Source organism: Geotrypetes seraphini, chromosome 1, assembly GCF_902459505.1.
Source record: "Geotrypetes seraphini chromosome 1, aGeoSer1.1, whole genome shotgun sequence".
NCBI classification, from domain to species: domain Eukaryota; kingdom Metazoa; phylum Chordata; class Amphibia; order Gymnophiona; family Dermophiidae; genus Geotrypetes; species Geotrypetes seraphini.
Window position 1 is genome coordinate 130,848,552 of NC_047084.1, and position 14,783 is coordinate 130,863,334.

The 14,783-nt window shown below is 48.6% G+C and overlaps 1 protein-coding gene across 2 annotated transcripts in view; it reads left to right on the top strand.

Annotated features, from left to right (window-relative positions):
* The window catches only part of SPATA5 (spermatogenesis associated 5), a 460,802-nt gene that overhangs the window by 84,563 nt on the left and 361,456 nt on the right, over positions 1-14,783 (top strand). For both annotated transcript variants that reach the window (XM_033938624.1, XM_033938615.1), the window contains exon 6: positions 7,953-8,082. In XM_033938624.1, coding sequence (XP_033794515.1) covers positions 7,953-8,082 — 130 coding nt within the window. The remainder of the gene's footprint in view (positions 1-7,952; positions 8,083-14,783) is intronic.

Consider the following 14,783-nt stretch of genomic DNA (forward strand, 5'->3'; position numbering starts at 1 on the left):
CCAGTGATGGTTAACCTTTTTGAGCCCGAGTGCCCAAACTGCCGCACAAAACCAAAGAATTTCCTCAAAGTGCCAGCACGTCAATTAAACCTTAATAACAAGATTTTAGTATCTAAAAACTCTTTATAAAGTTGCCTGAACTATGTAACATCATTTTTAAAGGTTGGAATCTTTGTATTGTCAGAGAATCAATTTGATTCACAATCCTTTGGTTTTCATTTCAATTTATAATGTTTTAATGATTTCATTCATGGGCCGAATACACACATACTTTTCTCTGTCGCCGCACTCTTTGACCAAAAGATTTGTAAGCCTGCAACCACGTCAAGGTAGACTCTTTCAGCAGCTCCCCTCCCTCCCCCTTACCTTTGTGGCCATGTCAAAATGATCTACCAACAATAAAATTTTAAAAACGCAAAGCAAGCTGTACGCAGAGAAAATGTTAATTATCATTTATATTCCGCGGGTTTTCAAAGAGGACAAGGCAGATGACTTTATGCAATGTCACCTCAGTAACAACTATACAAAAATAAACAAATATTCCCCCTCCCTTTTTACTAAACCGCGATAGCGGTTTTTAGCGCAGGGACCTGCGCTGAATGCCCCACGCTGCTCTTGAAGCTCATAGGCTCCCTGCGCTAAAAAACGCTATTGCGGTTTAGTAAAAGGGGGCCATAGTGCAAAATATAGACAGCATATATAAATTCTCAAAACGGACACATTTTGATCACTAAATTGAAAATAAAATCATTTTCCTACCTTTGGTAATTTCATCAGTCTCTGGTTGCACTTTATTCTTCTGACTGTGCATCCAATATTTCTTCCCTTTTTTCAGCCTCCTGTATGCTTTCTCTCCTCCAGACCTCATTCCCTCCCCAAACTTTTTCTTTGTTTCACCCTGCCCCCTTCTTTCTTTTTCTCTCTCTCCATACCCCCTTTCATTCTGTATGTCTGTCTTTCTCTCTCTCTCCGTGCCCCATTTTTCTTTGTTTCACCCAGCCCTCTTTCTTTTTTTTTTTTTGGCTCCCTGTCCCCCCCTTTCTTTCTTTCTCCTTGCCCTCCCCTATGCCACCACCATTGGGAAAATGCTGCCACCGCCACTGGGGAATAGGCTGCCACTGCCGCTATCGGGAACAGGCCGGCGCCGAGTTCGCCCTGCTTCTCTTCCCCACGGGGCTGACCAACTCTCGCCACTCGACGTCAATTCTAACATCGGAGAGGACGTTCTGGGCCAGCCAGGCAGCGATTGGCTGGCCCAGAATGTCCTCTCCGACATCAGAATTGACGCGGGTGGCGAGAGTTGGTCGGCCCCACAGGGAAAAGCAGGGAGAACTTGGCACCGGCCTGTTCCCAATGGCGGCGGTGGCACTCAAGTGGCTAAAGAGATGCAGTTTGCCAGCCTAGGGAGAACACTGGGGCGTAAAACCGGGGCAGACCGCCCCCACCCCCACCTTGGTATGCCACTGTCTGTACCTCACTCCCTCCCTATGACCAAAAATTCTCCTTTCTTCTATTCCCCGTGTACACAACCATCTTTTTCCCTCCCTTCCTCTCTCCCAAGTCCTTGCCTTCTGTATCCAAAAACACATTCCCTCTCCCACCTCAGCATCTCTTTCCCTCCCTTCCTCTCTCAAAAGTTCATGCCTTCTGTGTCCAAAAACCCATTCCCTCCCACACCTCAGCATCTCTTTCCCTCCCTTCCTCTCTCCCAAGTTCATGCTTTCTGTGTGCAAAAACCCATTCCCTCCCCCACCTCAGCATCTCTTTCCCTTCTTTCCTCTCTCCCAAGTTCATGCTTTCTGTGTCCAAAAACCCATTCCATCCCCCACCTCAGCATCTCTTTCCCTCCCTTCCTCTCTCCCAAGTTCATGCCTTCTGTGTCCAAAAACCCATTCCCTCCTCCACCTCAGCATCTCTTTCCCTCCCTTCCTCTCTCCCAAGTCCATGCCTTCTGTGTGCAAAAACCCATTCCCTCCCCCACCTCAGCATCTCTTTCCCTCCTTTCCTCTCTCCCAAGTTCATGCTTTCTGTGTCCAAAAACCCATTCCATCCCCCACCTCAGCATCTCTTTCCCTCCCTTCCTCTCTCCCAAGTCCATGCCTTCTGTGTCCAAAAACCCATTCCCTCCCCCACCTTAGCATCTCTTTCCCTCCCTTCCTCTCTCCCAAGTCCATGCCTTCTGTGTCCAAAAACACATTCCCTCCCCCACCTCAGCATCTCTTTCCCTCCCTTCCTCTCTCCCAAGTTCATGCTTTCTGTGTCCAAAAACCCATTCCATCCTCCACCTCAGCATCTCTTTCCCTCCCTTCCTCTCTCCCAAGTCCATGCCTTCTGTGTGCAAAAACCCATTCCCTCCCCCACCTCAGCATCTCTTTCCCTCCTTTCCTCTCTCCCAGGTTCATGCTTTCTGTGTCCAAAAACCCATTCCCTCCCCCACCTCAGCATCTCTTTCCCTCCCTTCCTTTCTCCCAAGTTCATGCCTTGTGTCCAAAACGCACTCCCTCCCCCTTTTGTGTTCCCCGTTTGTCTCCCAGCCCATCTAAGCAACTTTCTCAGCAAAATGTAGCTTGAGCCGTGTAGGCTTGTCTTCTATTTCCTGCCTGTCCCGCCGCGCACACATAGCTGATCGGAAATCTTCCCCGACTTCAGCGCTGACGTCGGAGGGCGGACTTTGCTTAAGCCCTGATGCCCTGATGGCGGCCCTGCGCGTGCCAGCTGCAAGGCCTTCGCGTGCCACAGTTGGCACGCGTGCCATAGGTTCGCCATCGCTGTTCTAGGCGTTTTGGACTTTGACGAAAAGTTGGACAGAAATGTGGTATAAAGATGGACGATTTAGCGATTTGGACGATCAGATCAGCAGGATGTATAGTTAGATGATTTTCGAAACGAAATAATATTTGGACGTACTTTTTGAAAATGTGTCCTAAGCTATTTTTTACTTTGGACGACTTGCGACTTGGACGAAAACGGACTTAGACGTTCCTTTCGATTATGCCCCTCTAAACTTTCAAATCAAAAAGTTAACAATCAAACAAGCCAATTCTTCATGAGCAATAGTACAGTATAATTATACAATATGTTCTTATATAAGAGACCATCTTCCAATTATTTCCACAACAGCGCTGAAGATACTATTTCATATTAGTTTCATTTCATTTCAACCACAAACTGAAAGTACTCAATGGGAGTTCAGACTTCCACTCAAATTAAACAATTTCTGGTGGTGGTAATCTTCATTCTTCCCAGTACTTATTCTTTTTTTCTATTTTTCTAATTTCACTCTAAATTCCTTCTTTCGTTATGTTCAAAATACCCAACATATATTACCTTAATTTCTCGACAATTCTTTTGTAATCCGCCTTGAACCGCAAGGTAATGGCGGAATAGAAATCACTAATGTAATGTAATGTAATGTAATTATCCATATTTCATTGTTTCATTCTTTCATTTATTTCCTAAATTCATTTAATAAATAAATAATTTATATAAATAGCTTCATAACTTAGCTTTAGTAATGACCACTTCCCCTTCCTGACGTGTTTCGCATAGCTTTGTCAAGGTCGGGGGAACTGTAAAAAAAAATAAATAGAAAAGCAAATGAGAATACAGATAATTTACCGCATAGTAAAGTAGCTCGTAATCTAATTTTTAATACCCATACATTCCCTATTTTTTACCTTAAAGATGAGCTTCTCCTATTTAAACCAGCTACTGGCAATCCGAAAGATGGCCACAGCGTTCTGTAGCAGCGCTGAAATACACCCTCCCGTCTTATGACGTCATGACGCCAACTCGCCACCTAGCAACCTGACAATCAGACTGGATGGCTCAAGTTGATAGTTAACAATACGTTCTTTGGAGGAATCTGCTCCGTAGTGATTGCTTGTCAGGTTGCTAGGTGGCGACTTGGTTACTACTTATCACTTTATGTATATGTTTACAAGGTGGTGGTAAAGATTTGAGGGCAGTATCGCCATATTTCTTGTAAAGTAAAATAGTGTTCAACCAGAAATAAATCGATAATGATGAGTTATTCTTCCAAAGTTGGACAGTTAATTTCAAGACAACTGATATTAAGAAATCATATAATAAAGCGTACATATATATTGGACAGATTAGTTGATGTTAAAATGGATTTCCGAATGACACATTTAAAGCTTATTGGGATGCAGTATTTTAGAAATTTTAGACCAAATATCTGACCAGAATAAAGAAACATTGTTACATTCAAATAGAATGTGCTTAAAATTACGGGGTTTAGTTTTACAAGACCAACAAAGAACATCTACACTTTTTACCACATTTCAAGGATTCGATGAGTAGCCGATGAGACCTGTGCTGAAGTAGGCATAAGGACTGAGTCATAGCGGCGGATAATGGTGGTCTAGGTCCATCTAGCCAGAAGAACGTTGGTTTTCTTTCCATTGGTTTCTTAGCTGCCACTGCTCACTGAGAAGAGGGTTTCAGCATATCAACGATGACACCTAGATGATTTTCTTGGGCAGCGACTCCTAATGTGGAACCTTGCATCATGGAGCTATAGTTTGACTTCCTCTTTCCTACACACATCGCTTGGCACTTGCTCACATTCAAGGTCATCTGCCATTCGGATGCCCAGCCTTCCAGTCTCATAAGGCCCTCTTGCAATTTTTTCACAATCATCTTGTAATTTAACAACTTGGAGTAACTTTCTCATCAGCAAATTTAACCTCTAGTTATTCCCATCTCTGGATCAATTATAAATATGTTAAAGAGCTGCGGTCCCAGCACAAACCCCTAGAGAATCCCACTATCTGCCCTTCTCCATTGAGAATAATGACCATTTAACCCAGTGGTCTCCACTCAAACCCTTTGCAGGGCCACATTTTGGATATTGTCGGTACTTGGAAGGCTTCAGAAAAAAATAGTTAATGTGACAATTTTGCAGGAGGTAAAACTCTTTATAGTTGATAAATCTTTCCTTTTGGCTAAGTCTTAATAATAATATTGTCATTTATAGCTAAAGAGTCATATGATCAAGAAACTGTTTTTATTTTACTTTTTGTCATTATGATAAACATACCCAGGTCTTCAAAATAGTCACATCTGGGCCCCGGGCTGCGAGTTTGAGACCACTGGTTTAACCCTACTCTCTCATCTTTAACCAGCTCTTAATCTACAATAGGCCTCTACCTCCCATCCCATGACTTTCTAATTTCCTCAGGCGTCGTTCATGAGGTACTTTGTCAAATGCCTTTTGAAAATCCAGATACACAATATTAACTGGCTCACCTTTATCCACATGTTTATTCAGTGCTTTAAAGAAATGTGGTAGATTGGTGAGGCAAGATTTCTTTTGATTAAATCCATGTTAGCTCAATAGTGGCAGATCTGAAATAGTAGATGATTTCTTTGCTTCTCACTCCAACTTAGCTAATAATAGATGTTCCTTTTCCTTTTTGTATGGGCTGTACAGTCCAAAGTGCATGTTATCCCCTCCTACCAACAGGTTGAGGTAGAGCACAGGTGTCAAACGCAAGGCCCGCCTGGCGCTTTTATGCGGCCCGCGGTGCGATGCGGTGTTTCCATTGCTGCACCTGGGTGTTTTATCTTTTGGCCAGCTCCCTCCTCCTCAATTCCGCCATGTGCTCAAAGCTGCAGGCAGTGGCTCCTTGCGCGTCCCGCGCCTCATCCGGAAGCATTCCCTCTGATGTTGTGACATCAGAGAGGAGTCTTTCGATTCAGGCGCAGGAATGTGCTTAGGAGCCGCCACTTGCGGCTTTGAGCACATAGTGGAAATGAGGAGGAGGGAGCCAGCCAGAAGATATACTGCTTGAAAGCTATGGAAGTACTTTCCAGCACAGGACAACAATCTGTCAAAGCCTGAATGGGAACGAGAGCTTCTGGCTGGCCTGATCGCCTTTGGACCTACTCTCAGAACTTACTTCATCTTCCAAGGCTGCATTGACACAGAAGACACAAGAGCACAGGTACCTGGGGAAGATCCTCATTCTTCTAATGAAGCCCCTCTCCCCTTCCCCTTAGGTTTGAACACGTGGAACATCAATGGCTACTAGGATTTCATGACTCGTAGCCTAATCCTGGTTAAAGAGCTGAGAAAGCATGTGTGTAGTTGTGATGGAAGCGAGATTCTAATGAAGTACAGAAAAGATTATGGCAAGCCTGCGCGCTGTGTTGTTCTAATTTTGTGATTAACCATTTTGTTGTGCATAAGATTATATTGTGTGTAAATATGAAAAATGAATGGAAAAATGGTTTCCAATTAGTACTATTATGGGGGCGGGGTCCTGGGGGCGGAGATTGAATAGGTCTGGCCCGCGACTTAGCCTGTGTTTTAGATTTTGGCCCCCTTAATGTGATTGAGTTTGACATCCCTGAGGTAGAGAAACGGATCTTTCCTAGAGATATCATTGGTGTAATCTGTTGGTGCTTAGTGGAAAATCACAGTATTTCTCTAACCTCCAGCAAATGGTAGGATATTTCAAACTAATGCTCTTGATCTCTGGCTTAGCTCCCAGCTCCACAGGCTACATCTGCACAGCTTGATCAAGACGAATGACTGACTTCCGGATTTCCAGATCTGCTCCACTGCCCCTAGTTGTGTTGATAGTGTCCATTGGCAGGTTCCCATTCCCTCTCTGTTGCCCATGCATCCTGTTTGGGTGTTCTCCCCTTGGGCTCTCCTGCAACTCCCTGACAAAAAAGAATCTAATTGTCTATTCCTGAGCTAGCCTTGTGGTAAAAAGCAATGTGTTCATCTTCTAGTGTGAATATTGAACTAAAGTATTCATTCTAGTGCAGTGGACTTCACAGTTTTTTAGGATGGGGCCACTTGGCATTCAATTGAGCTGAAGGAGAGCCACCAAATATCTTCCCTTGACTGATGACCAGTGTGTGTCCATTGCTTCCAGCCTTCTTTCTTATTTTTATTGGGGATGGGTATTTCCAAATGCTTTCTCTTCTATTGAGAAATATCCTTCAAACATGTAGTTCTTCCTCCCACCTGCTTCTCCCTTTCTGACCTAAGAAGCAGAGAATAGGGAAAAAAAATCTGAATGACAATGGGGGGCCACCATTGGCCCCTGGGCCTTGCGTTGAAGAACAATGTTCTAGAGCAGTGTCCCGCAAATTTTCTCGAGTTGCGGCACACTATAGGTAGTGGCCGTGGCTCGAGGCACCTGGAAGTGCACGGATATTGCTGTGATGACATCACATGCATGCGTGACATCATCATGTCGATGTCCGTGTGTGTATGAAGGCCCTCCAGGCGGGCCCTGAGACGCCAGTGGGGGGGTTCCAGAAGGGAAGAGGGCCAGAGAGAAGGATAGGTGCTGGCACCCACTGATTGCCACGAGAGGCACATCCTGCAGGCAGTCAGCTGGCACCGGCGTCTCTCCTCCTCCCCAGTGTACCGAAGCACACAGTTTGAGATACACTGTTCTAGAGCAATGCTCTCCAGTCTTTCTACGGTTTTGACCCTATGGAAACTGCGCAACCTCTGGGGTGTGGAAAACAATGATGTGCTATGATGCACCTGCCCAGGTCATGACTCCAAACGGAGGTTTCACAAGCTCTCTACTAGAGGTGTGTTTCCTTGTGATGACTAATCCCATCTTTCGGTTTGATTTGCACTGTTTCTTCCTGACTGCATGGAGACTCGCTCTTCCTGTACAGATTCACAAGGCACTATGCCCCTCTCCTATTAATGATGCTCAGATGATATCCCTTGTAGTTAACCACATGCTCTTTGGTCATGTGTTAGGCAAAGAATAGAAGACACGCATCAACATACGCTACTCTGTATAACAACCTGAAGCACACCCGCCCTGTGGTGTGGAAGCACTGATGACTTTGCCTCCTGTACTTCAACAGATTTGCATTGTATCTCTTGCTGTTTTGGAATGAACGTTTGAGTTGACTAAGCACTAATTTGTTTTGTGTTTGTTTTAAAGGGATTCCTCCTCCTCGTGGCGTATTACTCTATGGCCCTCCAGGCACAGGCAAGACCATGATAGCCAGAGCCGTGGCCAGTGAAGTCGGAGCTCACGTTTCAGTCATTAATGGGCCAGAGATTATGAGCAAGTAAATATCAGTTATGGTCCAGAAGTGATTCCAAGGCTGCAAATGTGCTCTTTGCTTTGGCTTTATTTAGTGTGATGGGGCGAACCTGAGGCGTTCTGTTTTCTTGGGGCCAGAGAGAAAGATCTACTGCCCAGAGATGGGAATAGAAAATGATTTCAGAATTGGGACGTTGGGTTGGTACTGGCTGTGAATGAAGAGCACACCCAATGCCTTGGTGAAACATTGGGTCAGTGAGAGTTGAATAGTGTTCCCTGAATTTCCCTACTTGTGTGCTTTCAGAACTGATCAGGAATGCCATGGAAGTAGCCACCGCTTGGTGCCTGCCGTGTCATTAGGCTGGGCTTCCTTTTCTGGTCATTGGTAGTGGCTCAAGAGCATTTCTTCAGTGGTCTGACTCTACTTAGCTCTACGTTCTCATGGGAACAGAGCCCAGTATTGATCACTTGGGTGTAGGCAGTGAATCATAAAACTTTCCTTGTGACCTCACAGCGGACTGGATTTTCAGTATATCTCCAGGAAATACTTATAAAGTCTCAGTGGATAATTTGGGGAACCATTTGGAGATTGCACCTTGAAAAGAATATAAAACAAGATGGTCCAGAGGGTGTGTACTAAAATGGTCAGTGGTCTTTGCCGTAAAGTGTATAGAAACAGACTTAAATATTGCAATATGTATACTTTGGAAGAAAGGCAGCAGAGGGGGAGATAGAATAGACATTTAAATACCTTTTGTGGCATAAATGCACTGGAGGCAAGTCTATTTAAACTGAAATAAGCTTGGGAATGAGGGGTTTTGGATACTCCTAATTGGAAAGGATGGTAGATGACTGGAATGGCTTCTTAATGGAGGTGGTGGAGACCGAGACTGTATCTGAAATCAGATACATAGGATCTGTAAAGGAGAGAACTTAGGAGATATATTAAGGCCATATAGTCTTTATGGGCTGTCATTTTCTGTTTCGAACCAAAATTGTAATATAGCAACATTTGTGTGTGGGACCATCAGTCAGAGTGGAAATCTGGTCTTTATCCATCCATTCCTATAGACCATATTATTTAAAAGACCACAAGTACTAGGGGTCACTCAGAGAAATTGAAAGGGGACAGGTTTAGAACAAATGCTAGGAAATTCTTTTTTACCCAGAGGGTGGTGGACACATGGAACGCACTTCCAGAGGTTGTGATAGGCCAGAGCACAGTACAGGGGTTCAAGGAAGGTTTAGATAGGTTCCTAAACGATAAGGGGATTGAGGGGTACAGATAGAAGCAGAGGTAGGTTATAGAAATGGTCAGGAACCACTTCACAGGTCATAGACCTGATGGGCCGCCGAGGGAGCGGACCGCTGGGCGCGATGGACCTCTGGTCTGACCCAGTGGAGGCAACTTCTTATGTTCATCTGGTCTCCAGTTGTGTCATATTGCTCCAGTTTGATTCTCCAACGTCATCAGAGCTGCAGTTTCAAAAAGTACTGTGAGTTTTATTGCTCCCAATAAGTAAATCAAACCGTTTTCTCTTTATATAACGCCAACTCCACGCTCAAGACCTTCAGGCTGATCTCAGCTTTTCACTGACACTTCCACACAGCACAGTTACTTACCGTAACAGGTGTTATCCAGGGACAGCAGGCAGATATTCTCACATGTGGGTGACGTCATCTACGGAGCCCCAGCGCGGACAGCTTTACAAGCAAACTTGATTGAAGTTTCAAGCTTGCTATGCCTTCTCCCTCCACTAGAGGGCGCATCCCCACCTCGTGGTCCTCAGTTCCATAGCAAGTATGAACCGAAGACCAAGTGGCAGCCTTACAGATGTCCTTCACAGGAGTAGACCGGAGGAAAGCAACAGAAGCTGCCATAGCTCGGACCTTATGCCCCGTGACTCGACCATGGAGCGTGAGACCAGCCTGAGCGTAGAAAAAAGAAATACAAGCAGCCAACCAGTTGGACAAGGTGCGCTTGGAAACAGGACGTCCCAACCGATTAGGGTCGAAGGACAAAAACAATTGAGGAACCCTCCGATGAGACTTAGTGCGTTGAAGATAAAAAGCCAACGCCCTCTTACAGTCGAGCGTGTGAAGTGCCACCTCTCCAGGATGAGAGTGGGGCTTCGGAAAAAACACCGGAAGAACAATGGACTGATTGAGGTGGAAATAAGACACAACCTTAGGCAAAAATTTAGGATGGGTGCGAAGAACCACCTTGTCATGATGGAACACAGTAAAAGGGGGGTCCGCAACCAAAGCCTGCAGCTCACTAATCCATCGAGCAGACTTGAGCGCAAGCAGAAAGATCACCTTCCAAGTGAGAAACTTAAGATGAGATTTGTCAAAAGGCTCGAAAGGAGGCTTCATCAGTTGAGCCAAAACCACATTAAGATCCCAAACCACAGGAGGAGGTTTCAGAGGAGGATGAACATTCAAAAGACCCCTCATGAAACGAGTAACCAGAGGATGAAGAGAGAGAGAGCGACCCTCGAGATGCTGATGGAAAGCAGCAATAGCACTGAGATGCACCCGAATGGAAGTCGTCTTCAGCCCAGACTGGGATAAATGCAACAAATATTCCAGGACCGAAGTCACCGGAACCGAACTCGGATCCAGATGGTGCGAGGAACATAAGAACATAAGAAGTTGCCTCCACCGGGATCAGACCAGAGGTCCATCGCACCCAGCGGTCCGCACCCGCCCATCAGGTCCATGACCTGTCAAGTGTTCCCTGCCCTAAAAAAACCTATCCTTACTTCTATCTGTATCCTTCAATCCCCTTTTCCTTCAAGAATTTATCCAAACCTTCTTTGAATCCCTGTAGTGTCTTCTGCCCCACCACAACCTCCGGGAGTGCGTTCCATGTGTCCACCACTCTCTGGGTGAAGAAGAACTTCCTGGCATTGGTTCTAAACCTATCCCCTTTCAGTTTCTCCGAGTGCCCCCTTGTACTTGTTGTTCCCCACAGTCTGAAGAATCTGTCCCTGTCTACCTTATCTATGCCTTTCAGGATCTTGAAAGTTTGTATCATGTCTCCTCTAAGTCTCCTCTTTTCCAGGGAGAACAGCCCCAGCTGTTCTAGCCTGTCGGCATATGAAAGGTTTTCCATACCTCTTACCATTTTCGTCGCTCTTCTCTTCTCTTCAGGATGAAAATCTGGTCCACTTCTGGGAATAGCAAAGCCCAGTCGAGACCTTGCGTGAGGCTTCCAAAACCTCCCGTACAGACTGAGAAACAGGAACCGAAGTCAAGGGGAAAGGAACCAAGCCGTCAGATGTAAGGACTGAAGACTGGGATGCAACAGCGAACCCCGACCCTGAGACAGCAGAGAGGGAAAAACAGGCAGAAGCAGAGGCTCCCTGACACTGAGTTGAAGAAGCAGGGAAAACCAGTGCTGATGAGGCCACCGAGGCGCAATGAGAATCATAGTGGCTCTGGACGATTTGAGATGTACCAACGTTCTCAAGATCAGAGGGAAAGGAGGAAACGCATAAAGGAACCTCCCTCCCCAGTCGAGAAGAAAGGCATCGGCCTCGAGACGGTCCATACATCCGAGAACAATAGAGGGGCAGTTTGTGAGTCTCCGGGGAGGCAAACAGATCCACCTGAGGAGTCCCCCAGCGGTCGAAAACTTCGTGCAGAACTCGGGAGTTGAGCGACCACTTGTGCGACTGGAGAAGACGACTGAGTTTGTCGGCCAGACAGTTTCTCTCTCCCTGAATGTAAACCGCCCGAAGGAAGATGTTCTGAGAGACCGCCCATTCCCACAGGCGCAGGGCCTCCCGGCACAGGGACCAAGAGCCCGTCCCTCCTTGCTTGTTCACATAGTACATTGCCACTTGGTTGTCCGTCAGCACGAGGCAGAACGCACGAGCAGCCAGAAAAATGGCTAGAAGATCCAACACATTGATGTGACGAAGACGGTCCTCCGCCGACCATAGACCTTGAGTCCGCAGACCGTCGAGATGAGCCCCCGAAGAGTCCGTGGTCAGGACCTTGCGATGCGGAGGGACGAGAAAGACCAAACCCCGGAAAGATTGGAAGAGTTGGTCCACCAACGGAGCGAGCGCCTCAAGGAAGGAGTCACTGTCACCGGAAGGGAAACCGGGTCCCGATCCTGACGCCACTGGGAGGCCAAGGTCCGCTGAAGAAGCCTCAGGTGTAAGCGGGCGAACGGTGTGACATGAACCGTCGACGCCATGTGGCCAAGTAGAATCATCAGACGCTGCGCCGACACCGAAGGCAGGAGCGAAATCTGTCGACTCAGGCGAAGCAAGGCCTCCAACTGTGGAGGAGGGAGGAATGAACGGAGGCGAACCGTGTCCAGCACGGCCCCGATAAACTGAAGGGATTGAGCAGGGCACAGTTGGGACTTGGGAAAGTTCACTTCGAACCCCAGACGTTGAAGGAAGATGATAGTCTGTCGGGTCACTGAGATAACCCCCTCCCTGGAAGGGGCCTTGATCAGCCAATCGTCCAGGTAGGGAAAGACCTGCAGACCCTGAGAACGCAGGGCCGCCGCGACTACCACCATGCACTTCGTGAAGACTCGAGGGGACGAAGCCAAGCCAAATGGGAGGACACGATATTGAAGGTGCAACTCCCCCACCTGGAACCGAAGATACTTGCGGAAGGCGGGATGCACCGGAACATGTGTATAAGCTTCCTTCAGGTCCAGGGAGCACATCCAGTCCCCTTCTTCCAACAGTGGGTACAGGACCGGAAGCGACAAACATGTGGAACTTCTCCTGGACAAGGAACTTGTTGAGCTTCCGGAGGTCCAAAATGGGGCGCAAGTCCCCGGTTTTTTTCGGGACCAAAAAATAACGGGAGTAAAACCCCCTGTCCCCGTTGTTTGGGGGGTACCGGCTCCACCGCCCGAAGGCTCAACAAGGCCCTGGCTTCCGAGAGGAGAAGCGGAAGCTGAGCTCGGTTGGAGAGAGACGCGCCAGGCGGATTGTCCGGCGGCGTATTCCTGAAGTTTAGTGAGTAACCCTCCGAGATGACACGGAGCACCCAAGCGTCCGAAATGATCAGAGTCCAGGCCGAATGAAAGGTCTGCAACCGGCTCCCGATGGGAAGCGGGGATGGCATCAGCGCGGAGGGGGCCCGCCCCCATCCGCTCAGAGCGTCAAAAAGACGGCGCCGGCTTAGACGCCCCTTGCGCCTGAGGCTTCTGGTGTGATGCCTTGGCCTGCTGAGGGGGTCGCCGGGGAGGAGGCCTGGAGAACGCAGGCGTGGACTTCTGCGGGTAGCGCCGTGGCGGAGGTCTATACGGCTTTGGAGTCACCAACTTGGCTTTGGGACGGACCAACGAGGCGAAAGAGCGCTCGTGCTCGGATAGGCGTTTAGTAGCCGCCTCCAGGGACTCATCAAAAAGTTCCGAGCCCACACATGGCAAATTGGCCAGGCGCTCCTGCAAATTCGGGTCCATGTCCACAATGCGCAGCCACGCCAGACGGCGCATTGCCTCCGCAAAGGCGGAGACCGGGGATGACAATTCAAAGGCGTCATAAATGGCATGGAAAAGAAACAGGCGCAGCTGCGACAAAGTGTCCATGAGTTTGCCAAAGTCCCCCTTATGCGAATCAGGCATGACCCCGTGATAACGGGGCATTGCCTTCACCAGCTGACGCAGATAGGAAGAGAAGGTGAAAGCGTAGTTAAGCACCCGGTTAGCCATCATCGAATTGTGGTAGAGGCGGCGCCCAAACTTATCCAGGGTCCGCCCCTCATGCCCGGGCGGGAACGCTGCCGAGACTCGAGAAGGCTGGGATTTTTTCAAGGACGACTCCACCAGCAAAGACTGGTGGGACAATTGCGCCTTCTCAAAGCCCTTACAGGGGACCGTGCGGTACTTTGATTCCATTTTCGAGGGAACCGCCATGACCGCATAAGGGGAGTCCAAGTTCCGCAAGAATGTCTGATGAAGAATCTTGTTCAAGGGCAAACGCGGAGACTCCCGTGGAGGAGATGGCAAATCCTGTTCCTCCAAAAACTCTTTCGAATACTGGGACCCCGATAAAAGGTTGCGGTCCAAAGCTTTCCCCATATCCATAACAAACCTCGAGAACGAGGAGGGCCTCGATGGAGGGGAAGGGGAGCAAGAGGCCCGCGCCGCCAAGAAGGACGGGGATGCCTCATGGGAGTACCTGGGCTCCCGACCGGTGCCAGACTCCGAACCCCAGGAAGCCACACCGAAGGACTTTGTTGGAGTCGGAGACCTCCGAAGCCCCGAGGAACCCCTCGGGGAAGTCCCCGGGGTACGAGGCACCGAGGCAAGCTCCCTCCTCCTCGGGGAGGAGTCCCTCGATCCCCTCCCCGCAGGGGAACGGAAAAGCCTTGGGTTATCCAGGCGGAGCTCCGAGACCCTCAGAGTCTCCGCTCCCCGGGTCGGCGAGGAGCGACCGCGCCGCCGAGGCGACCCCCGAGGGCGCTTGGGCTTTCTGGGCTGACGCTTCGCCTGAGGCCGACCCGAGGGTGAGGACCCGCGGGAGGACCCCGACGAGGAGGTGGAAGAGGAAATCCTGCGAACCCGGCGCACCTTGTCCCGAGGCCGCACACTCCGCGCAGGCTGGTCTACTGCCGAGGTCGAGGGCAAGGTCGGGGCCAAGGCCGGGACCACCACCGGAGCCGAGGCCGGGGCCGAGGTCGGGGCTGCCGAGGCCGAAGCTGGCTGCAGGTGGGCCAGGGCGCAGGACAGCTCCGAGGCGATAA